General features: G+C 38.4%; 4 protein-coding genes and 1 pseudogene across 5 annotated transcripts; 3 read left to right on the plus strand and 2 right to left on the minus strand.

Moving 5' to 3' along the window:
• The first annotated feature begins 658 nt into the window (after positions 1 to 658).
• LOC120202414 (scarecrow-like protein 21) lies at positions 659 to 3610 on the plus strand. The gene is made up of 2 exons (XM_039202837.1): positions 659 to 761; positions 1577 to 3610. Exon 2 carries the CDS (start codon positions 1764 to 1766, stop codon positions 3381 to 3383), a length of 1620 nt encoding a protein of 539 aa, XP_039058768.1. The 5' UTR covers positions 659 to 761; positions 1577 to 1763; the 3' UTR covers positions 3384 to 3610.
• Positions 3611 to 3961: 351 nt separating this feature from the next.
• Positions 3962 to 7467, minus strand: LOC120202415 (probable WRKY transcription factor 20). Of its 2 annotated transcripts, XM_039202838.1 has the most exons (6): positions 7189 to 7467; positions 5959 to 6117; positions 5294 to 5834; positions 5073 to 5205; positions 4825 to 4980; positions 3962 to 4438 (listed from the first exon to the last, which is right to left on the minus strand). In XM_039202838.1, exons 1-6 carry the CDS (start codon positions 7399 to 7401, stop codon positions 3988 to 3990), a joined length of 1653 nt encoding a protein of 550 aa, XP_039058769.1. In that variant the 5' UTR covers positions 7402 to 7467; the 3' UTR covers positions 3962 to 3987. The 2 variants fall into 2 exon arrangements, with proteins under 2 accessions (XP_039058769.1, XP_039058770.1); XM_039202839.1 differs by lacking the exon at positions 7189 to 7467 and having other exon boundaries at positions 5294 to 5891; positions 5932 to 6016.
• A 1887-nt stretch (positions 7468 to 9354) lies between these two features.
• LOC120202382 lies at positions 9355 to 12210 on the minus strand (annotated as a pseudogene).
• A 1610-nt stretch (positions 12211 to 13820) lies between these two features.
• LOC120202383 (probable serine/threonine-protein kinase WNK11) lies at positions 13821 to 15511 on the plus strand. Its single transcript, XM_039202815.1, has 3 exons — positions 13821 to 13882; positions 14483 to 14963; positions 15128 to 15511. The coding sequence occupies exons 1-3, from the start codon at positions 13821 to 13823 to the stop codon at positions 15509 to 15511; spliced, it is 927 nt and encodes a 308-aa protein (XP_039058746.1).
• Positions 15512 to 16975: 1464 nt separating this feature from the next.
• On the plus strand, positions 16976 to 23120 carry LOC120202384 (probably inactive receptor-like protein kinase At5g41680). Its single transcript, XM_039202816.1, has 3 exons — positions 16976 to 17189; positions 21688 to 22155; positions 22282 to 23120. The coding sequence occupies exons 1-3, from the start codon at positions 16976 to 16978 to the stop codon at positions 22929 to 22931; spliced, it is 1332 nt and encodes a 443-aa protein (XP_039058747.1). The 3' UTR covers positions 22932 to 23120.
• The last annotated feature ends 346 nt before the right edge of the window (positions 23121 to 23466 follow it).

A 23466-nucleotide genomic window follows, 5' to 3' on the forward strand; every position in this document is an offset into this window, starting at 1 on the left:
GTTTGTTTTCTTTCTTGTAATGATGAATGATGGATGCTTACTCATCATCTAACAACTTGTGCATTAGATTAGAGTTTTGTTATGATTTAAAATTAAATTATTGATTAAAAGGGCCCCCACATGGATCAAAAATCTATAATCGAATACGATGATGTTAGCTTCAAATTTTAGTCGTTGTTAACAGTATGCTGCATGATATAATATATATATATAATATCCATAACCTTCAAAAGAAATTTACAGAAGACTTTGACATTTGCAACAACTATTGCATTGGGGTTACTTTATTTGACTATACTTTGAAGACTCTAAGCTGACGTCTTCCAATAGACTGGAATAAGGATTTTCGAAGGCTTTTCTTTAATCAAATGTTGATTAACTACCCCCAAATACCGAAGAGATAAGGCTAAAAAGGATAGAATTTAAATGATAAGAATATAGGTCTGGTGGGGGATTTATTTGGTCGAGAGAGGGTATTCTGGTCTTTCTAGTGGTACCCATGGAAGGGGATACTAGATTAACTGGAGGATGGTTGGATGTAATACAATGTGATTCATGTCTTAGGTAAGTAAATCCGTCATTTTATCAGTGTCAGTTATGTAATTTCAGCAATGAAGATGTCATCGTTGTATTATAAAGTTGAAGATCGATGCACCCTGGTTGTTGGGAAATTTACACTTGACTCTCCTTTCAGATCTTTTGTTCTTCGAAACCCAAACTGATTACAAAAATTCTAAAGTTGGAAGGGGAATCAAAAGAAGGTATGGGAAGAAAATATTTCATTGAAATGGACTAGGGTCTTTGTTATTCTTTGTTTTTTTTTTTTTAATATTGGGTTTGATTTGAAATTTTCTTGCCTTGTTTTTTAGTGTTTTGTGCTTCTTCTGCATGATGCAATTGATTTATTTCTGGTCTGAAATGAACTTGTTTTGCTGATTTACTTGCAGTTGTAAAAGGTATAATCTTTCTGTTCATGCATGGTTGAAATCAGTTAGCTTTTCATCTTTAAACCCTGTTTTTTAATGTTCTATAAAAGATTTGACCATTGCTCTTTCAGATTCCGAGGTTATCCTTGAAATCCCATTTCTTAAGAAAATGTAAAACATTTTCATAGCTTCATCCTATATGATGAATGTTTGTTGTTGTTGTTTAATTTCAGAAAGAACTTTCTATGTTTGTGGCTGATACCAGATTCTGCAATTTTTTTACTGTGTTTGCATGAATCCATTATATGATTTCCAGTCTTTTCAATGAATTTACTGCTTATATAAACCCTTTTTTTTTCAGGTAAATGACTTTCTGATTTCATTCATACATCTTTTTTCACCGACTTGTTTAGGTGTTGGCTGCGAAAATGAATTCCCTTTGTCGTGAAATCGCTTTCTTTGTTCATCTTGTTGAGCTTTTCATGTATGATCTATGTAGGGTCTTCGTTACCCTTTGCTGTATTGTGCATCATTTTGATTGTTTGATTTCTGCTGATATAAATGAAAAGCCGGTGTTACTTTTTCTGATCGGTATCTGTTCTTTTTCCATCATAAAATGCAGCTAAAGTTTTTGTCAATTGTCTATGCAGAATGAATCAGGTTAGCACATTACGTGTTTATTCGTGCCAAGCAGCTGTTCTGGCTGGGTGATTTAACTTATTCTTTGTAGCAGTGCTTTCGGTTAAATTCGAAGGCGCTTTGATTAGAAAGGTTTTTCGGTGTTTCTCTCCATTGTTGTCTGTCGATTCGTAGTTTCTACTGAAAGAAACTTCTCCGATGCAAATGTCTCAGAAACCTAAAATTACAGGTACGGTCTTCGATCAGCCAGTCAAAGAGTTGGAGTCCTATCGTTTGCCTTCCAACCAAAGCTTAGATCAGTACCAATCTGGCTCCGATGACGGCAGCAATGGTGTGCAACAATCCGTTCATAAACCAGATCAATACCGTACCCTTGATTCGTCATCCGGTATGCAGAACTCTTCTTCGACCGCCAGTTTCTCACCCGATGGCAGCCCTGTTTTGCTGCAAAACTACTCGTACCTATCAGATCTTCATCATTCCCCAGAATATACATGTGGTTCACCAATAAGTAGTTCTTGTGTGATAGACAATGAAAATGACTTGGGGCACATGATAAGACAATTGGAAACTGCTATGCTGGGCTCCGATTTAGATCATTTTGACGACCATTCAATTGCCGCTTCCGGCAGAGCCACTGAAGTGTCTACAGAAGCGGAGAGGTGGAAATACATGATGGAAATGATCGCCAGAGGGGACCTTAAAGAACTGCTCTGTGCTTGTGCCAAAGCTATAGAAAATAAAGATATGTATATGGCCGACTGTTTGATTGCGGAATTGCATCAATTGGTGTCAGTTTCGGGCGAACCAATGCAACGTCTAGGAGCCTACATGGTGGAAGGTCTTGTTGCAAAGTTGGCTTCATCAGGAAGTTCTATCTACAAAGCCCTCAGATGTAAAGAGCCTGCCGGTGCTGAACTGCTTTCATACATGCACATCCTCTATGAAATCTGCCCGTATTTCAAGTTCGGCCATATGTCGGCAAACGGGGCAATTGCTGAAGCCGTGAAAGAAGAAAGTCGAGTCCATATAATTGATTTTCAGATTGCCCAAGGAAGCCAATGGTTGACCCTAATCAATGCCCTTGCCTCTCGGCCTGGAGGACCACCAAGCATCCGTATAACCGGCATTGATGACCCTACATCATCTTTTGCCAGAGGGGGAGGACTTGAAATAGTGGGGCAGCGACTACGCAAGTTTGCTGAGTCATGTAAGGTACCCTTTGAGTTCCATGGTGCTGCTATTTCTGGTACCGAGGTTCAACTTGAAAACCTCAGGATTCAACCTGGTGAAGCCATTGCCGTAAATTTTGCCATGATGCTGCATCACATGCCAGATGAAAGTGTGGGCACAGAGAACCATCGGGACAGGCTGCTGAGGTTGGCGAAGAGTTTGTCCCCGAAGGTGGTGACCCTTGTTGAGCAAGAAGCGAATACAAACACCGCCCCTTTTCTTCCCCGTTTCCTGGAGACAATGGATCATTATCTGGCTATCTTCGAATCAATTGATGTTAGCCTCCCGAGGGAACACAACGAGCGGATCAGCACCGAACAACACTGTCTGGCCCGGGAGATCGTCAACATTATAGCATGCGAAGGGCCTGAGAGAGTGGAACGTCATGAACTGCTAGGCAAATGGAGATCAAGGTTTATCATGGCTGGCTTTACACCCTCTCCATTAAGCTCAATCGTTAACACCACCATCAAAACTCTGCTGCAAAGCTATTGTGATAAGTATACGCTTGAAGAGAGAGATGGTGTTCTTTATCTCGGCTGGATGAATCGAGCCATTGTTGCCTCCTGCGCATGGAGATGTTAAGATGGCGTTCTTTATCTCGGCTGGATGAATCGAGCCATTGTCGCCTCCTGCGCATGGAGATGTTAACCGATCGATAACTGTTTTGACATGGATGCACCAAGGTGTTTCTAGAATTAAATGTTAGTGATTAATTTCTAGTGGTTAACTGTTGCAGATTGTCTTGCTTACGCGTTTTCCTCTCTGTAATGTTCACATTTCAGTTTAATGAATATGGTTTTTTCAATGGATATGAAGCTAGCTGGTCCATTTGCCTGAAAACATTCACATTTCATAGTGTACTAATCACATATTCTTAAGATATGATAGAAAAATATAATATTTCTTACAAATTCCATTACAAGAACTTGCTTTACAAATCCTGTGAAAATAAATTTTTATCCGTTTCACTTGTACAAACTCCCAAGTTTAATACAAATAGTGATTGGCAACATAACAAGATAAGCTGAAATGGTAAACTCATACATACATACATACATACGTGTATATAGCAGGAAAATCTAGATTTTCAGATGACAGTTCTAAACTCTTCTTTCACCAGTGAAAAAGATGAGGAAAATTGAAATGTTGTCCATATTTTTTTCAGTCACCTTCATTGTTAACAGATTTACGGACCTGTTAGTATTCTTCCCATGCTCTGTGGCAAAGCATAAGAATGGTTTAGGGGTGCAATTTCAACACCGCGGCCTTCACTCGGATTTTCTCGAGATCCATACTGATTCATGCCGCCATAGTACGTTGCCAGCGGAGTGGGTTGAACCGTGCTGAAATCATTCTGAGGGCGGTATTGGGCCAGTTCAGAATGCAATCGTTGATGCTCATTCGAAGTATGTTCGGGAACGGAATTAATCCCAACACCAAGATCAAGGCTAATGGAACCATTTTCTTCTGATCTAATCCTTGATGGCCCTGCTGTATCATGACTACTGGTCTTTGCGGTAGGCACATCGTGATTGTGTTTTCCCTCATACATGGTTATAACAGCTTTTGGATCATGAGACGCCCTCTCAACGTGTTTTCTAACAGGGCAACCGGCATTCGTGCACTTATAATAACTCCTACATGAAAAGTAAGCAGAAAATATAACATCATATAATGTAAGAGATCATAATAAAATAACAAAAAGCTATGGTCAAGAATTGTCATGCGCAAACGACTCTCGAATATGAGCCTTGAAATCAGCATGCCATGAAACCATATGCAAAACAAATAGTATACAAAAATGCTCAAGATAAACTGAATAAAGGATCCTAAAGCAATCGATTATCATGTCTAATTTATGACAAAGCATGAAAGCTAACATGCTTCAATTGGAATTCTATGCCTGTAAACCACAAATATAGTGGTTTAAGAAGCTGTATGTCGAAAAAGACGAGCTTCTTATACGATCTGAATTGTAAACATGACATTATATTTCTATAATCATCAATTTAATGATACATACCTAGGATTAGGATTTCCTCTCACAACTTTTTGCCCATATTTTCGCCACCGATACCCATCATCCAGTATATCAACTTCACTCACGGTCTGAACAACAACGCGTGGTTCCCGGATTGGCTTCACCACAGGAGTGATATCAATCCCACCATCCATCTTCCTGCTCTTAGTTTGCTAGTATCATTAGCAACCAGACAAATCCACAAAATAATAACATAAAAGCTTCTATTGACCAATAACAAATAGCAATACCTCCGTTTCGAGAACGGATCATCATCTTCAACCTCATCTAAATTATCTTCGTTAGCTGTGACAGGAGATAGATCTGCAGTACTATTTGGCTCAATACTATGAGCTATCTGGCCATAACCACAGGATGGCTTGTCTAAAATGGAGAAAAAGAAAAGATTAACACGTACATAAAAAAAGGCACTCGACAGATAAAATACTGGATGTATAGTTTTTTCCCTTACCATCTCTACCATTCAAAGATGAGACCTTGTCAGATCTTTCTTCTTGGCCGGACATGATATTGCCAGAAGAATATCGGCGGCCAGGCTGAGGTTTAGGGTGATCATGTGTACCTTTGTATATTATCTCAGTAATCTGTCCATCATGAGATCGCTCGAATAGCTTTTTTACTTCGCAATTAGGATGTGTACATTTGTAATAACTGCGAGGAAATTCACATCCTTTCACATGTTTCTGTCCATACTTCCTCCAGTTATATCCATCATCAGATGACACAAGGCCAACTCCTCTATGATCAGACTGCCCTGGCAGCACCCCGCTGTTCGGGTTACCTAACTGGTTTAATTCATCTCCATCAACTTCAGCAGGAGTACTAGCCATGGAAGTAGCAGTATTAACAGTGACAGGTACTGAAAAGCTCAATTCATCCGAGGCTGCCATCTCACTCTTAACTGAAGCAGATGAATTGAACAATATAGGCTGGTATTGAATTCGGATCTGCCGATATTGCTCACTTCTCCGACAGTCTAAATCTGCAGGAGCCTTGAATAAAAGGAAGAAGAAAAAAAACAATTGTACTTTAGCACCACTAACCACATAACGATGGAGGGGGGCAGTAAAAGGAAAATCTTATCTAAATTTCGATCAACATTTATCAGGAAATTACCATGTTAGACCGAGGATGGGGTCTAAACTCAAAGGAGCTTGAATTTCTTTCATCAAAAGCATTAGAACACGCAGCAGTCACTGGATATGTACTACAAGCAACAGAGGCGTGTACCGCTTGAGGCTTAAAGAGAGAACCGGTAGTCGGGGAAGGCTCCGCCTTGAAGAACAAGAAGCAAAACCAAGTTACTTGGCACAGATATTATCAGCATCATGTTTACTTAGTGCCAAACATAAAATTAACAAACGTAGAGAACAGATGGGGCAATGTCCCAGAACAATATCATTCATATACTTTTCCAGTAAACCCTACACTCGATGACAAGTCCGTTCAATCTCAAGCTCAACTTCTAATCTTCAGTACCCAACACCTGTATTCCTTTCGCGAATTCAACTCTATACAATGCCATACCCTCCATTAAATCTCTTCTCTTAACCTTGACCCACCAATTTTCTATTTTTTCCCACCCTTTCTCCCACTGCCTCGATGCACCACACATTAAACAAACCTCCACCTTTCGATATAAAATCAAATGATCACCCTTTATGAAGAATCAATCCATCGATCCACTCCACCTCACCCCAAGCATCTATTCCACACAATGCATTACACAAAATGGAAAAGGTCTCTAGTATGTATATAAAGAAGCCACAAATCCTACAATCAAAAGAAGGTTCAACCTAGATTTTTTTTATACTAACAACACATTAAAAAATGGAGAAACCTTATTCTTCACACAATATAGAAATCAACGGGCACTGAGGAGCTTTATTTTCATAATTTGTCTAATAATGGTGCAATGGTGAAGCATCAGAATCTTTTCTTTTAGCTTTAAGGCCTCCAACATCATGAACCACTTCAAATATAAATCAAGCATTTAAAGAACCCAAAAATGAAAGCAAACAAATATGGTAAACGCATTACTTTTCCCTCTTAAGCACATCTTTAGCTGAAAATTAGTTCCAATCACATCATTCCCAAACCAAAGAAAAATTCTCCACTATAAGCTACTGTCAATAAATGAAAAAAATAAATAATCTTTGAATCTCACACTGTTGAATTCCTCAATCAACTAAAAAAATCATGGGTTTTTTCTCAACAAGAGAAAGAATTCAATTTCAGCAGTGAATTTTCAAGAAGTAATCAACTTTTTTACTTTCCTCTATTTTCTCAGGAAACAAACATAACCGTAAAACAATACAACCACAAGAAAAAAAAAGCAGCTCTAACCTTAACATCTGAAAGAAGAACAGGAGACTCCAAGAAAGAAGAAGGACTAAGCCCAGGAGGGATCGTAATACAAGCCGACCTTGAGATCGGTAGCTTAGCTGGAGCCACTAGCTTGTACCGAGCACCACCCGGACCCGATGGATCGTGCTGAGTAGTACCCGCATCAGCAACCGAAGAGGAGGAGGAAGAAGAAGCTAATATTTGCTCCTCCATTTTACAACATACCAAAGGAAACCCAAAAATACAAAACAAAAAAGACAAGAAACTGAAGAGAGTCAGACTGGAGATGATCTTTTATGTCATGTAAGAAAAAGAAGGGAGGGTTACATTAGTAAATTAGTTAAAAAAAATACCCTTTTGTTTTGTTTGTTTGGATTGCCTACAAACTTTTAAATACTAAAAAAAATGGAACTTTTTGGAGTGAGTTTTACTGTTTTAGTGTGTTGGAGAAGGCTATCAGAGGAGATTGACAGTGTTTTGACTTGTTACACTGGATCTGGGTCTGGGGCTTGTATCATTCCATTTCCTTGCCTTGTCAATATTTTTTTTCTTTTTCTCGAATTTAAATTTTATTTTTAAGCTTTCAGTAATGGTCTTGAAAGGTGATTAAAATTTCAAAAGGTGACCCATTTTGTTATAGCAATCATTGGTGTTATCTACAAAGACCATACCTTTATTTGCTTTCTCCATCTCTATTTTTTGTTTTTATTCATTAAAAGGTAAAACCTTTACTTCACAAATACTCTTTCATTTATGCACAGTGAAAACAGGGAAGGAATTTGATGCTTCAAGACTGGTGAATCTCGGAAAACTGATTTTGGGGTTAAATTAAAATTTTTAGAAACATTTAAATATTTAATTAAAATTTTCAAAACAAAAAGATAATTAATGATAATTTTAATTACTAAACGAGGATCTAATTACATTTATAAGGGGTTAAAAATAATTTTTAAAAAGCTTCCTTATGTCTTGATTAGGATCTATCTATTGTCTCCAGGTTGAAGATTTAAATTTCAAAGAGATTTATCTCTTATTCAGAATTTAATTTTAGATATAATCAAGATTCATATAAATATTATATTAGATATCGTAATTAAAGCAAACAAATTTGAGCTTGAAAACCTCATTTAAAGGACACGTTAAAATTACTTGAATTAGGCTCTTAAGATAATTCACAAGCAAAGATATTACAACTTTTCAATTACAACCCAAAGTCCAAAAATTGAAAGTCCATGTCAACACACATTTCTTCTTTACCTTAAATTAACGTAAACTTCTTGTTTGTGTGCATGCAATAAATAAGTCATTGCTATAAATAATATAAACGACAGGTGATGATATGATTATGGGATCAAAGCAGGAATTTACTGACATTATCCATAAAAGGGTTAAAAATGAGCATTATGAGTACTAACAAACTTTTTTTTTCCTGGAAAAAAGAAGTTATGGAATTTGAGCATTAATGATTTTTAGCTTAAAACCAGACAAAGGGATTTGAGTACACAAGTAATTATATATGTACAAATAAAGGTAACGGTAGTGCTCAGGTTGAAGCCAATTTGCCATGAAGGAGAGGTTGAAATTTAAGCATTGGGTACTTTCACAAGCAATTCGGCTAAAATGGATACTACAGAAACAGGTCTGTGCTAATTCTCTTTATATATTTGTATTTAAGAAGTTCAACTAAAAACTACAGCAATCTAGCTAGCATTAAACAATGTGTTGGACATAAATGGCAAAGGGAAACAGGGAGGCACCAGTGTTCCCTATCATTGAACTGTTATATGCGAAGCAAGTTTCATAAATGAACAATCATGTGACTGTGTATCTGCATCTCAGAGACTGCCGTCGAGTAACGGATAGTAATAAATAGGATACCATGGAAAGGAACATTAAATTTACAGCTTTAATAATTGAACCCTTCCTTTGATGATTCCGGTTCCGGTTGGCATCGACATTAATCACTTAGAACTATACGTAGCCTGCTATCTTTAACCCCAAGATGAGAAAATAACCAGTTACCAGACATTTACAATATTTAAAGTTTAGTCATTAAATACAAGATCTATAGTCATAAATTTTACATAATATTAAGGTCCAACTCCATGGACAAAGCAGAAAAATCATTTCGAAAACTGCTATAGGATTAAGATAGAATGGCCGATATTGAAAATTAATGTCATCTCATAAAATATATCATTTACATAAATCTTCAGGATTCATGTCAATTAGCTAAATTATCAATGACTAAACCTAGTTTCTGCCATAAAAAATGCAGAAGTGGCCAACAACCAGTCCATTGATGCCTTAGCATCCAAAAGCATACCACAGGCAAAAACAAAGCTGAGCTACTTTAGATGGTATTGAGGTGGTAAACCATATGCACCGTTAAAAGGCTGCTGGCCATAAGGATATGGATGGGATGCAGCAGGATTTGGAGTCGTGGAGAAACCTAAAAGGGCTCCTGCCAAATCAAACACAGCGGTAGCTGATACGCTTGAATATGGATTAACAGCAGGAGTAGGGCCTGCCAAGCCATAAGGACCAGTTAGCGAGCTCGAATATGCAGCAGGCTGATCTGGAAATAAACCTGCTGGCTGCAGATGAGATTGCTAGAAAGGTGGACCCACTGAACTTGAACCAGCCACACCAAATGAGGTTACCGTAGGGGAAACAGTTGCAGTTGTTCTAGGACGCTTGTTGCCGGTCTGCTGCTGCTTCCCCTGCACCTTCTTCTTCTTCTTCTTCTTTGCCTGCTGACAGACTGACTCAATAGCTTGCTGCTGTTGAGAGTTGAGACCCAGCAGCAGTAAGTTTTGCAGTGCGTTTCCTGTCTGCCAGCTGCTTCTCGAGCGTCTCAAGACGCTTCTGAAGGCGCTCCTGTGGATATTCAGCTTCCAGCTGTCAATCTTTAATTACTTTAATTACATATTTAAAGGCACCAATTTCTTTTTCTGTTGCCACATTCTGCATGAGAAAATAATTTATTTTTAGAAAAAAAGGATTCAAAACTCGAGTATCATCATACCCCGAAAAGTTTGCAGGAAACAGAAGTTTACCAGTGACCTGTAAGAGTTCTTTCCATCAATGCAAACTTGCTCAGCAAGCTTCTTTGTCCCCTTCAGATAGCTGTCCAAAAGAAGCACTGGTGGGAATGATTCGGCAAGCCCAAACTCAAATATAAATCTCACAGCAAGATGTTGCTTACCATTATCTACCAGCTTTTGAAACAAATCTGCAACATATAAGAAAGACAACGCTGTTTTATCACAAGCTACGTCTAAAACAATAAGATAGATAAATGTTGGCATGAAAGAGAGAATTCTAAATCGAAAATGGAGCAGAAAATTATGTAAATTCTCTGCTCAAAGTATATGATTAATGACCCAGAATTACAGCTTGAACTAGTCATTCAAATGAGAAAATAATATCCACAACACTGCATGCCAAACATTGATTTGATGCAACAAAAAGAACACCACCACCACCACCACCCCCCAAAAAAAAAACTAAATGCTTTAGTCACTTCCCTCTTAATCCAAGAAAGAAGTTTTTGTCTTTTGGAAATAGCATTACTTATGTGTTTGGGCTGCTTCATACCAATGACAGTAAAGGTGAGTCTCCTACCTGAACTTTCTTCTTCAAAATAAGATAAATTTTCCCTTTTCATATAGGGGAAAACGTATCTTCCTTTCCAAGGCATCTAACACAAGGATAACAATTTAACAACAAATCAAAAAATTAATTCCCAGTACCTCCAGCATTTAACAACGTCAAGTTAAAGGGGGTATATATGCTCCCAATTCAACGCAGAAATTAGATTGAAACTCATCTGACCTTTCACTGATATGCAGCAAACTATGTCATAACTTTAAACAAAAGCAATAGTTGGAAAAGGAAGCATAAAACTATAAACACGAACCATAAAATCAAATAAACCTTAATGCACTTAACAAGAATCACATTCTAATAAGACGCCAACAGCACTGCTATGAATCCAATACCTTGAACAGCTACACCTATTGACATAGAAATCCATACATGAAACATAAATTCTTAAAAGCCCAGTCACTCATAGTAATTTAAACCAAGATGAAAGAAATACAAATGCACATATAACACAGGAAATCATTGTAAGAACTGCATTCAATAAAGGAAACATGAAAATTACCATAAACTTTCTCCCCTAAACCGACTGAACTACACAACATTATAGCTTTCCGGCATCCAACAGCGACGAATAAGTATTCCACGAGCTCCCCTTTATCAACTACAGCGCCCAAGCTGTAAGTTGCCATTAAAAGTAAAAAAGCTAATAGCTCGAAGGTGTTAGCTTTGCTCAAATTGACCTTGCCGTTTCACTCTAAAGCTAAATTCTTTGCTCTTTCCCTCACTTCTTCACTAAAACTTAAACCAGTTTCCATCAACCCCTCCTCAAACCTAACAAGTCTGTGTCTTTATCGCCTTTGTTCGGACCATTCTCCACATAAAACCCCTCCATTGCATCCAAAACCATTGTCCCGGGATCTGGAGCACTCTTTAAAGCACACGGAGCTCCATCTGGATAGCTTCTCGCTCTTTGTCGTGGTCACTTATGTATTTCCTCAATCCCTTCCAATCCATTCTATCACAAAACTCCTTCAACTCTGGCCGAGTCAACACCGAGTCAGTCACGGGATCAACTCTGCCCGGTGTCGTTAACGGCTGCGAAGCTGACGGGTCTCCCTGTTTTGACGAAGACGAGTGAGTTGAGCACCGAGTGTGCTCCGAAACGGGGGCGGCCACAACTGGGTTGCGAGAGGATTCGCGGCATTCGAGGAGGCGGAATCGTCGAGTGACCGAGTTTTGGAGTGCCGTGAAGTGAGATTCGAGGTCGGACCATGATATAGAGAAAGAAGACATGAGCAAAGAGTTGGCTTGGAGATTATCGAAGGCTTTCTTGAGCTCACCCTTTTTGACGTCTATGATTTCGATCGCCGATTCAATTGTTTTCAGCGATGGCGTCGCCGGAAGACTTCCCGGTCAAGGTCTTTCGATCAAGGTCGCAATAAACGAACATAATAAACAAACATAAAGAACAACACAAACATAATAAACAAACATAAACGAACAACACAAACACACAAAATAAACGTATTCAAACCGCAACAAATATATAAAAAAATAAACAATAAAAATAATAATTTAAAATTCATTAATATAAATTGTAACTTTAGAATTAATTTGTTCGAATACAATAAAAATATACATAAATCATAAATAAACTATACGAATATAATAAAGCCTTATAATTAATTTGTTCAACAAAATAATCTTCTTGAAATCTAAACAACTTCAATAATCTTCGTAACATATTCAATTTGTCCTCTGTTCGAACATAAATGAACGAACATAAACGAACATATAATCGAACGTTCACAAACATAAATGAACGAACGAGCCCTTTGTTCGTGTTCGTTCATTTAATTAAACGAACGAAAAATCTTGTTCATGTTTGTTCATTTAATAAATAAACAAACTTCCCGTCGCACGATTCGCTGAACGTTTAGTTCATTTACAAGCCTAATAACCGATAATATCATATCTAGTATAACATAAATAGTTCAATATAATGTTTTTATTTGGTGTAAGCATCTACTAGGTCCCTCTATTATTGGGACTATATCAATTTGGTTCATGTACTATTAAATCGATCAATCTAATCCTTCATTGTAGAGATTGGTTCAGTTTAACCATTCCATTGTGGAGACTGGACAAATTATCCCTTACACTATTAAGCAAATCAATTTTGCTCATATATTAATAAACCAGTTTTGGATAAAAGTACAAAATCTCACCCCCATCATGTGGTTCTCAGCAAATTTAATTTTGATTTATGATATCCGTTCCGATTTCCATTAAATTGTGTAGGATGTATTAATAGGATGATAAAAAAAATACTGAAATTTTAAAATGCTAAAAATAAAGTTGAACTCTTAAAAACCAAAATAAAGTTATTAAATTCCAAATATCTAAAAGGATAAATTACAAATTTCATCATTGAATTTTGCTCGCTCTCCTATTTTGCTCATTGAACTTAATAAATTAGGTTCTTTTAGTCACTGAACTTTACCCTCTTTCTCCCCTTATTCTGATCACTCTACCGTTAAATAGTTAACGGCATTAAAAACAACAACATTTACAAAAAATTCACCAAAGACATCGTTTTGCATCTATATAATAACTCATTTTAATGGCGTTAACTATTTAACGACCGAGTGACAAAAAAAAACTCAATGCATTAAGTTTAATGAGAAAATTAAAAAGAATTAAAGTATAGTAAGTTAAATAGGGGCGGAGAGAGACAGTAAAGTTAGTTACCAAATTTGTAATTTGCCATCTAAAAATATAGAAACTTAAAATTGAATTTAACTTTTGAGATTTAATTAATATTGGGACAAGTATAAGGTATTACCTGTTTAAAGATAATCATAATCATTTGGCTTCTTTTTTACATCTAATTTTGTTAATTTTAAAAATGGGAAGGAAAAAAAAACTTTTAAAATTTCGACAATGATTGGAATTTGACTTCTTTTTACATCTAATTTTGTTAGTTTTAAAAACTATAAGGGAAAAAAATTGATTATTGAAGCATGGGATTGATGGCACTCGCATGTGGCCAAAACAACTTGGATATAAGCACATTCTCCTTCATGTTGTCACAAGAAAATGTCAAGCTCTAAAACTAGCTAGGGATCCCATCTTCTATAACTTTTTCTTTTACATAATATATGTAATACAAACAAACACACTACGATCATATTATCTATAATTTTTATATAAAGAAATTTTAGTTTCTGCTTTTCCATGTGCCCTGCTCCGTTACACGCTGTATTTGTAGATTAAGTTTCTGCTTCTGATATATATATATATATTAATGGTGAGCTCTCCATAAACCCGCCTTTTTTTAGTTTTCTTTACTCTTTTTTATTTATTTTTAGTTTGTTTTGGCTTAAAAACTTAGCTTTTGATGATAAAATTTTCTTAGGCTTGATGTGTTGTCAGTTGTTTTTAAGAATTTCCTCTCTATATTAACATTTTCCGCAAGTTCTTTCATATTTTTATGGCGTTTTCTTGTTCTAGATTTTCCATTTATTTGTTTAAGATTCATCGCTGTTTGTCATTGTTTTAGTTCTTAAACTTTGATCCAACACGGAAAAAGAAGTTTCTTTTAACTGGTTTTCGATAAGGCTCCTTGATCGCTTACGTGTATGGCGTGAATATTCTCGTGAGTAGATGTCTAGTGTCAATCCAGTCCAGCCCAGTCCGAAAAGGATACGGAGCCCTTCGTCGAGGTCGATCCGACCCGCCGTTATGGTCGTTACACGGAGCTTCTAGGGTGCGGGGCAGTTAAAAAGGTTTACCGTGCATTTGATCAAGAAGAAGGCATTGAAGTTGCAAGGAACCAAGTCAAGCTAAGGAATTTCTCTGACGATGCGATCGATCGGCTTTACTCGGAGGTCCGGTTGTTAAGATCGTTGGCCAACAACATCATAATCTCATTGTACAACGTTTGGCGCGACGAGGAACATAACACCCTGAATTTCGTAACCGAAGTGTGTACTTCTGGGAATTTGAGGGAATGCAGGAAGAAACATAGGCAAGTTTCAATGAAGGCGTTGAAGAAATGGTCAAAGCAGATTTTGAAAGGCTTGAACTATTTGCATTCACATGAGCCTTGTATCCACAGAGATCTTAATTGCAGCAATGTTTTTGTTAATGGAAACACTGGTCAGGTATGCTTTTTTGGTTAGATAAAGTTCTTTTTATTATATGTTTGGTCACTACTCACTAGGAAAATACTGAGGGGGAAAAAGAAAAGAAAGAAAAAGTTGGAGAATACTATTCTCTCCTCACTTCGGATTGTGAATCACAACATTAATTATTGATCCTTCAACAGGTTAAGATTGGTGATTTGGGGTTGGCAGCTATCGTTGGGAAGAATCATTCCTCTCACTCGATACTCGGCACACCGGAATTCATGGCACCGGAGTTATACGACGAACATTACACCAAACTCGTTGATATATACTCATTTGGCATGTGTGTTCTAGAGATGGTGACCTTGGAAATCCCCTATAGCGAGTGTGACAATGTGGCCAAAATTTACAAGAAAGTGTCAACTGGAGTTAGGCCTCAAGCCTTAAACAAGGTTAGAGATGAGGATGCGAAGGCATTCATTGAGAGATGCATTGCTCAACCCGGGACAAGACCGTCAGCGGCGGAGCTGCTCGAGGATCCATTTTTCGACGAAGTTGACGATGACGACGAAAATGAACAATAGCACTTAGGTATAGACTCTTGTTCATGGTTGATGTATTATTCAAATCCAAACTCATGGTTGCTTTCCCTTAAAATATTTCTTTTTTCAAGTAGATTAACTGGATTAAACTAGTTTAATTTGTGCATATCCTTTCATAAACATACATCAAGTTTGAATGGGAGAAGGTTGAGTGTGAACCTAACTTGTGTTTCTTGAGCATGAATTACTCAATATTGTATGTATTTGAAGTAAAGTCAGATCAATATACAACTGAAAAGAAAGATCCACTCAAAGGGTATGAATTAATGGGTTGTTGTGATGTGAGCATGCTATGTTTCTGAATATTAGTGGCTCTTGGCAATGGCATATGGAGCTTTGAACATATTTTATATTATATGAAGTTTTGTAATAAGGATTCCTTTTGTTATGTATTTGCTGTCACACTCAAATATGTTCAGAAATTATTGCTATAGCCTGGCACTTATCTGGCTGGCCTTCACTCATTTCCATTTCAAAAAATTTTATTCCACGATTTCATCTTCATCTGTTGGTGGTATGCGTCTTTGTCAACAATTTTTTTTTGAACAGATTAATCACTCTAAACTATTCAATTTTTTTTACAGATTTGATGATTTGTCAAATTTTGTTAGTTATCTTTGATGATTTTATCACATATATTGTTGGTGTCTTTTATGATTTAGATGATATTTGGAGGAGAGTTTATGGATATATGACAAAAGTTATGAGTTTTTTTTTTTTTTGGAAGTGATCTTTACATGAAGGAACTAAGAAAGGATATTTTAAGGAGCTAAAATGTAATTTCTCTGTTGGACCAATTTATAATTTCATGTCTTCCTTGAGGGACTATAGAGAGATTTATCAATTTTAGTCAAGTTTGCAGGCATCTAACTTTTGTATATTGTTCTCTAATAGAATATCATGTATAGTATGCCTTCAGTTAAAAAAGATGCCTTTGATTCCATGGAAAAACACAGTTGCAAATCCATTATGATATAATTTTTTTATGGATATTCGGTTTAATTCAAGGCAAGAAATGGTAAAACGAGGTATGTTTGCTTCTTTTTGGAAAAGAGAAAAAAAAAAGAACAAATCAAGCTGTCTGGTTTTAGTTCTTAGGTTGTTCCATAAACATTGTTCTTGTCCCCAGGTATATCTCATCACTTTCTTGAATATGATATTGTTTTTCATTACTAATGTAGTCTGATGACTATGATAGCTTCAACTGTGTTCACTGCCAAGTACCGACTCCGAGCACGATATTGAAGGCGTCTCGGGTAATATTCTAGTAAGAATCTTATGTATTCCATTGGAGATATCTAAGGAAATATCCTCATCTGATATATCAAAAACAAGGAGGAACAACAATGTACTGCGATCCCATCAAGGTGTGCCTTATTGAAGTACCAACTCAAACAATGGCCGATAGAAGTTGTCGAAACAATACAGAGAAGAGCCGGTTCTGACATGTTTCGGAAGGGGCTAATATGCATTGCAGTTGTTACTGGACTAGCTGCAGTGTGTACTGGACGTGAGTTGCGTGAATCCGAATCTTTCCGTATCAGCCGAGAATTCAAGGATGTATGTAAGTATTCCAAGGAACCGATTGCCCTACGACGAGACGGTGTTTTAATTGTAGCAGGACAGAATGAAACTGCAGCAGGACCTCCAAGAGAGTCCAGTGAAGAGAATTCAAACAAACAATTTGTTAGGTATGACTCATAAATATACCAGTAAAGACAAAGAAAGTCTCGTTGTGGGGTTACAAATTATGTGGGTTGGGGGTGCGGGGGCGTAGCCCCCCCGGTACGGTACAGGGTTAATTTTGTAATTATGTACCAGGGTTTTCTATTATAAATAGAGATGTAACCTAGACCTAAAATATCATTGAATAAAACTTCTAGCGCCGCCTAGGCACCGAGGACGTAAGCACATTGCCGAACCTCGTAAAATTCTCGTGTTCTTTCGTTTTCTTTACCCGTTTTCGTCAACAATTGGTATCAGATGTCAGGAGCAAAATTCGAAGTCGCGAAATTCGATGGTCAGGGTAACTTCGGATTATGGCAAACGAGGGTGAAGGATCTATTGGCGCAGCAAGGGATCTTGAAGGCTTTGCGACCTACAAAGCCGGCGTCGATGGATGAGGAAGATTGGGAAGAATTGCAGCAGCGAGCGGCAGGAACCATACGATTATGCTTGGCGGACGAGGTCATGTATCACGTCATGCATCTATCGTCTCCAGACGAAATTTGGAGGAAGTTGGAAAGTCAGTTCATGTCCAAATCCTTAACGACAAAACTGTATCTGAAGCAGCGGCTGTATGGGCTGAAGATGCAGGACGATCACGATTTGGCGCAACACGTGAATGTCTTCAATCAAATCGTTTCTGATCTGGCTCGGCTTGATGTGAAAATTGAGGATGAAGACAGAGCGATGATTCTGTTGTGTTCGTTGCCTTCCTCTTACGAACACATGGTGACTACTCTTACATATGGGAAAGAGACTATCAACGTTGAGGAGATTACTGCAGCCTTGTTGGCTCACAACCAGCGGAAGCAGAATGCAGGGGAAAGCTCTCAAGCCGATAGCTTATATGTCAAGGGTAATCGAGATCGTGGACGGAAGCCAGAGAAGGCAGGGTCCGGGAAGCGGAATTCCAGATCCAAATCCAGGGATAAGAAGACGATTCACTGTTACAAGTGCAAGGAGGCGGGACATATGAAGCGAGACTGTCCGAAGTTGAAAAAACAGACTGATGAGAAGCGTGATGGCTCATCCAAGTCTGTGAACGTGGTCGAGGATGATAATTCTGATTGCAGTGAGGGTGATATGCTTTCTATTTCAACGACACAATTGACGGATGCTTGGATTCTTGATTCTGGATGTTCTTATCACATCATGCCAAATAGGGAATGGTTTTCGACATACAGGCCGGTTAATTCTGGTTCGGTTTATTTGGGTGATGATCGATGTTGCAATATTGTTGGTATTGGTGATGTCAGAATTAAGATGCACGATGGCTCCGTTCAGACGTTGAGTGGTGTTCGACATATCCCAGACTTGAAGAAGAATTTGATTTCCTTGGGCACTTTGCACAAGAATGGTTTTATCCCTAAGGCTGACGAGGATAGGGAAACCATTCGGATTGTTAAAGGAGCATTGACTGTGATGAAAGGCAAGATGACTGCAGGGAATATCTACAGATTGTTAGGGAGTACCGTTGCAGGTGGAGTTCACTCTGTTGAGTCCTGTGATGATACGACAAAATTGTGGCATATGCGCCTTGCTCATCTTAGTGAACGTGGTATGGCAGAATTACACAAGAGAAACTTGTTGCATGGTGTCAAAAGCTGTAAGCTCGATTTTTGCAAGTATTGTGTTCTTGGTAAACAGACTAAAGTCCGTTTCAAGACTGCGAAGCACACAACTCAAGGGATTCTTGATTATGTGCATTCTGATGTATGGGGGCCTTCCACGACATCGTCTTTGGGTGGATCTAGGTACTATGTTACTTTTATTGATGATTTTTCACGGAAAGTTTGGGTGTATTTTTTGAAACAGAAATCTGAAGTTTTTGAGAAGTTCAAGTTGTGGAAAGCTGAGGTAGAAAACCAAACAGGACGAAAAATCAAGTGTTTGCGGTCTGATAATGGTACGGAGTACACAGATTCACAGTTCCTACAATTCTGTAAGGAGCATGGGATTCAGAGGCATTTTACAGTGCGCAAGACACCACAACAGAATGGTGTTGCGGAACGAATGAACAGGTCGTTGAATGAAAGAGCCAGATGTTTGCGGTTGAATGCGTGGCTTCCCAAACACTTCTGGGCTGAGGCTGTTAACATGGCGTGTTACCTTATCAACAGATCGCCAAGGGCATCGCTGGCTGGGAAAGTTGCAGAAGAGGTATGGACTGGTCATGATGTTAGTTTTGATAACTTACGGATTTTTGGTTGTCCTGCTTATGTGCATGTACCTGCTGATGAGAGATCCAAACTTGATGCAAAATCGAAGGAGTGCATTTTTCTGGGTTACAAGAAAGGTGTCAAAGGATTCAAGTTCTGGGATCCAGTTGCGAAGAAAGTTGTGATTAGTAGAGATGTCGTTTTTGATGAACAGTCTATGTTGCAGCAGAAGCAAGACACGACAGTGGTAGATTTCGAGCAGTTTCCAGTTGAGAAACTAGAAACTTCTCAACCAACTTCTGGTGGTTCCACTACGGATGATTTGCAGGATTATAGTCTCGCCAGAGACAGGGTGAGACGGACGAATATAAAGCCTCCGAACAGATTGGGTTTTGAAGACTTGGTATCTTTTGCACTTACTGTTAGCAGTGATGATCCAGTTACTTTTCATGATGCCGTTACTAGTCAGGAAAACGACAAGTGGATGGCAGCCATGGTTGAGGAGATGGAGTCTTTGAATCACAATCGCACATGGGAGTTAGTTCCCCTTCCTGAGGGTAAGAAGCCGATTGGTTGCAAATGGGTGTATAAGAAGAAACCAGCAGTAACAGAAAAAGAGGGGGAGAAGTTCAAGGCTCGTTTGGTAGCGAAGGGTTTTTCACAGCAGAAAGGAGTTGATTATGATGAAATCTTTTCTCCTGTGGTCAGGCACACTTCAATCCGAGCAGTACTTGCATTGGTGGCTAGTTGGGATTTGCATTTAGAGCAGATGGATGTTAAAACTGCTTTTTTGCATGGTGATTTAGAGGAGCAGATCTACATGCGGCAACCTGAAGGTTTCACTCAACCTGGAAACGAGCATTTAGTTTGCAGATTGAAGAAATCTTTGTACGGGTTAAAACAGTCTCCGAGACAGTGGTATAAACGGTTTGACTCCTATATGATCAAGATTGGCTACAACCGATGTGAGTATGATTGTTGTGTCTATGTTAAGAGCCTTGATGATGGTTCTTTTATTTTTCTATTACTGTATGTTGATGATATGTTGATTGCTGCGAAGAACATGGATGATGTTATCGGTTTGAAAACTTTATTGAGTCAGGAATTTGATATGAAAGATTTAGGTGCTGCAAAGAAAATTCTTGGAATGGAAATTTGCAGGGACAGAGACTCAAGGAAACTGCGGCTATCTCAACGGGGTTATGTTGAGAAAATGCTAGAAAGGTTTGCGAGCAGCGCGAAACCAGTTAGCACTCCATTGGCGAATCACTTTAAGCTCTCATCAGAACAGTGCCCTAAGACAGATAAGGAAGCTGAAAATATGGCAAAGGTTCCGTATTCTAATGCTGTTGGCTGCTTGATGTATGCGATGGTATGTACTCGTCCTGATTTAGCTCATGCTGTTAGTCAAGTTTGTAAGTACATGTCTAAACCTGGTAAGCAACATTGGGATGCAGTCAAGTGGATCTTTCGGTACTTAAAGGGTACTGTGGGACATAGAATTGTTTTTGGAAGTCAGCGGGATAATCATTTGGTTGTAGGATATGTGGATTCAGATTATGCAGGTGACTTGGATAATAGAAGATCTACGACAGGGTATGTGTTTACTCTTGGTGGAGGGCCTATTTGCTGGAAGTCTACTGTTCAATCTGTCGTGGCACTATCTACAACTGAAGCTGAATACATGGCAGCGGCTGAAGCTGCAAAAGAAGCTTTATGGCTTACTGGTTTAGTGAAGGAGTTGGGTGTTCAACAAGGTGGAGTTCAGTTGCTTTGTGATAATCAAAGTGCTATTCACTTGGCTAAGAATCAGGTGTATCGTGCTAGAACTAAACATATTGATGTAAGGTTCCACAAGATCAGAGAGTTGGTTGCATCTGGAGAGGTTTTGTTTCAGAAGGTATATACTGATGAGAATGCCGCTGATATGTTCACCAAGCCAGTTACGACAGACAAGTTCAAGCATTGCTTGGACTTGTTGAATGTTTCGAGTTGTTAAAGAAGCAAGGTAATCCAACCCACATTGAAGTTTCCAAGGGGCAGGATATTCGCCAAGGTACGGTACAGGGTTAATTTTGTAATTATGTACCAGGGTTTTCTATTATAAATAGAGATGTAACCTAGACCTAAAATATCATTGAATAAAACTTCTAGCGCCGCCTAGGCACCGAGGACGTAAGCACATTGCCGAACCTCGTAAAATTCTCGTGTTCTTTCGTTTTCTTTACCCGTTTTCGTCAACACAATTGGTGACTTTTCTGCCTTTATTTCTAGGCTTCGGGGTCTTCTGTGTGTTCTTATACTGTATGAGCAAGAGAGCAGATACAAGAAGAAAAGAGAATGAGATTTCAATTGCTCAGAAAGAATCGCCTCGCAAACTTGCTCCGGCCTATGCCATAAGAGAAGTGAGGCCGGAGGGTGGACACCAACAGCTCGTGTTCTTTGCCAAAGACCATGAAACGTTTAAACTAGATGATCTCTTAGCTGCCTCGGCTTATTTACAAAGCCAAAGCTCTTACACCAGCTTCTACAAGGTAGTACTTAAGAACAATGCCACTTATGCTGTCAAAAGATTGAAGAAATTGCAGGTGAGTTTCGAAGAATTTGGCCAAACAATGAGGCGGATAGGGAACTTGAAGCAACGGAACATTCTTCCTCTTGACGGTTACCGTTGTACGAACGATGAAAAATTACTGTTCTACAAGTACCAGAGCAATGGGAGCCTCCTAAACTTTCTACAAGGTAAGATTTTAGATTTTTCATCGAGAATGAATGTGCACACAAATGAAACATCACCTCAACATAACGGTATTGCATTGTTCTTTCCTAAAAATGCAAAAAATCGAGGCTGTTTTTGTTAACTTGCAGGCTACATTGAGGGTAAAAATGAATTCCCATGGAGGCTTAGACTCGCAATAGCTAGAGGAATTGCAAAGGGATTGGCATTCATACATCAGAGTTTCAATAACCAAGAAAGCATTCCTCATGGAAATCTAAAGCTCTCAAATATACTGTTGAGTGACAACATGGAACCACTGATTAGTGAATATGGGATTTCAAGGCTTTTAGACCCCAAACAGAGTTCCCTCTTCTCTTCCAACGGTTATACGGCACCGGAGAAAAGTTTATCTGAACAAGGCGATGTTTTCAGCTTCGGGATTATCCTACTGGAGCTGCTAACCGGTAAAACCGTGGAGAAAACCGGAGTCGACCTTCCTCGGTGGGTCGGGTCGATGGTGAGAGAAGAATGGACCGGAGAGGTGTTCGACAAGGATGTCCCTAGAGCTGCAATGCAGTGGACATTTCCTTTGCTAAATATCGCTCTCATGTGTGTATCACATTTGCCTCAAGACAGACCGACTACAGCAGAAGTAGAGCAGCAGATCGACAAGGCGTTGCTTGCGCATGAAGACTGTTCGGTTTCGTCTATGTCGTCGTTGGCATCCGGCCACCAGGATTGTTGTATGCTTCATAGTGTCATACCCGAGACATGGGACACACCGGGATCGAACTATTAGCCGATATTTCAATATGTTTTTAGAAGAAATAAAATCCTGTACCACTGAAGACCTTCCATGTTAAGCTAAACAAGACTTATCTATCCAAGCCCTTTAAATGAAATACAGAAGCCATTAAGCCTATGTACAAATTGAGGGCGAGAACAGAATTATAAGTCATGTTACTATCATAATAAACGTGACAAATATTCGTCTCTTTTCCTTTTTTATCTGAAAGTTACCTGCTAACCATTGCAAGATCATCCATTTTTCTGCTTAATTCAAACAAAGAAAGTTCATATATTCGAAAAACTTCGAATACATGAAAAATCTTTAAGAAAAATAATCGAATATACCAGTATCTGTAGCCAAATACATGCTTAGTTGCTTACAAGTAGCTTTGTCTTACCAAAGATATTTCCTATCCACCTTCTAGTTCCTCCACTTGCCATTTCTCTACCCTAATTTGATAAAAACAACAAAGACAATCATTATTATTTATAGTCTTGAAATAAGCTCAAAATGATGTGAAACAGGCAAATTATAAATACAATAT

This window comes from Hibiscus syriacus, unplaced genomic scaffold (genome assembly GCF_006381635.1).
Source record: "Hibiscus syriacus cultivar Baekdansim isolate YM2019G1 unplaced genomic scaffold, ASM638163v2 tig00008706_pilon, whole genome shotgun sequence".
Classification (NCBI taxonomy): Eukaryota; Viridiplantae; Streptophyta; class Magnoliopsida; order Malvales; family Malvaceae; genus Hibiscus; species Hibiscus syriacus.

What these genes read in the sequence shown, in the direction of transcription:
- LOC120202414 (XM_039202837.1), top strand. Translation starts at nt 1,764, where the DNA reads ATGCAAATGTCTCAGAAACCTAAAATTACAGGTACGGTCTTCGATCAG.
- LOC120202415 (XM_039202838.1), bottom strand. Translation starts at nt 7,401, where the DNA reads ATGGAGGAGCAAATATTAGCTTCTTCTTCCTCCTCCTCTTCGGTTGCT. An exon ending in TTCTTCTTTCAGATGTTAAG is followed by an intron (nt 6,118 to 7,188) that starts GTTAGAGCTGCT and finishes TTGTTCTTCAAG; the next exon opens with GCGGAGCCTTCCCCGACTAC. An exon ending in CCCATCCTCGGTCTAACATG is followed by an intron (nt 5,835 to 5,958) that starts GTAATTTCCTGA and finishes CTTTTATTCAAG; the next exon opens with GCTCCTGCAGATTTAGACTG.
- LOC120202383 (XM_039202815.1), top strand. Translation starts at nt 13,821, where the DNA reads ATGGGATTGATGGCACTCGCATGTGGCCAAAACAACTTGGATATAAGC. An exon ending in ATAAGCACATTCTCCTTCAT is followed by an intron (nt 13,883 to 14,482) that starts GTTGTCACAAGA and finishes GTGTCAATCCAG; the next exon opens with TCCAGCCCAGTCCGAAAAGG. An exon ending in TTAATGGAAACACTGGTCAG is followed by an intron (nt 14,964 to 15,127) that starts GTATGCTTTTTT and finishes ATCCTTCAACAG; the next exon opens with GTTAAGATTGGTGATTTGGG.
- LOC120202384 (XM_039202816.1), top strand. Translation starts at nt 16,976, where the DNA reads ATGTTTCGGAAGGGGCTAATATGCATTGCAGTTGTTACTGGACTAGCT. An exon ending in AGGACCTCCAAGAGAGTCCA is followed by an intron (nt 17,190 to 21,687) that starts GTGAAGAGAATT and finishes CTTTATTTCTAG; the next exon opens with GCTTCGGGGTCTTCTGTGTG. An exon ending in CCTCCTAAACTTTCTACAAG is followed by an intron (nt 22,156 to 22,281) that starts GTAAGATTTTAG and finishes GTTAACTTGCAG; the next exon opens with GCTACATTGAGGGTAAAAAT.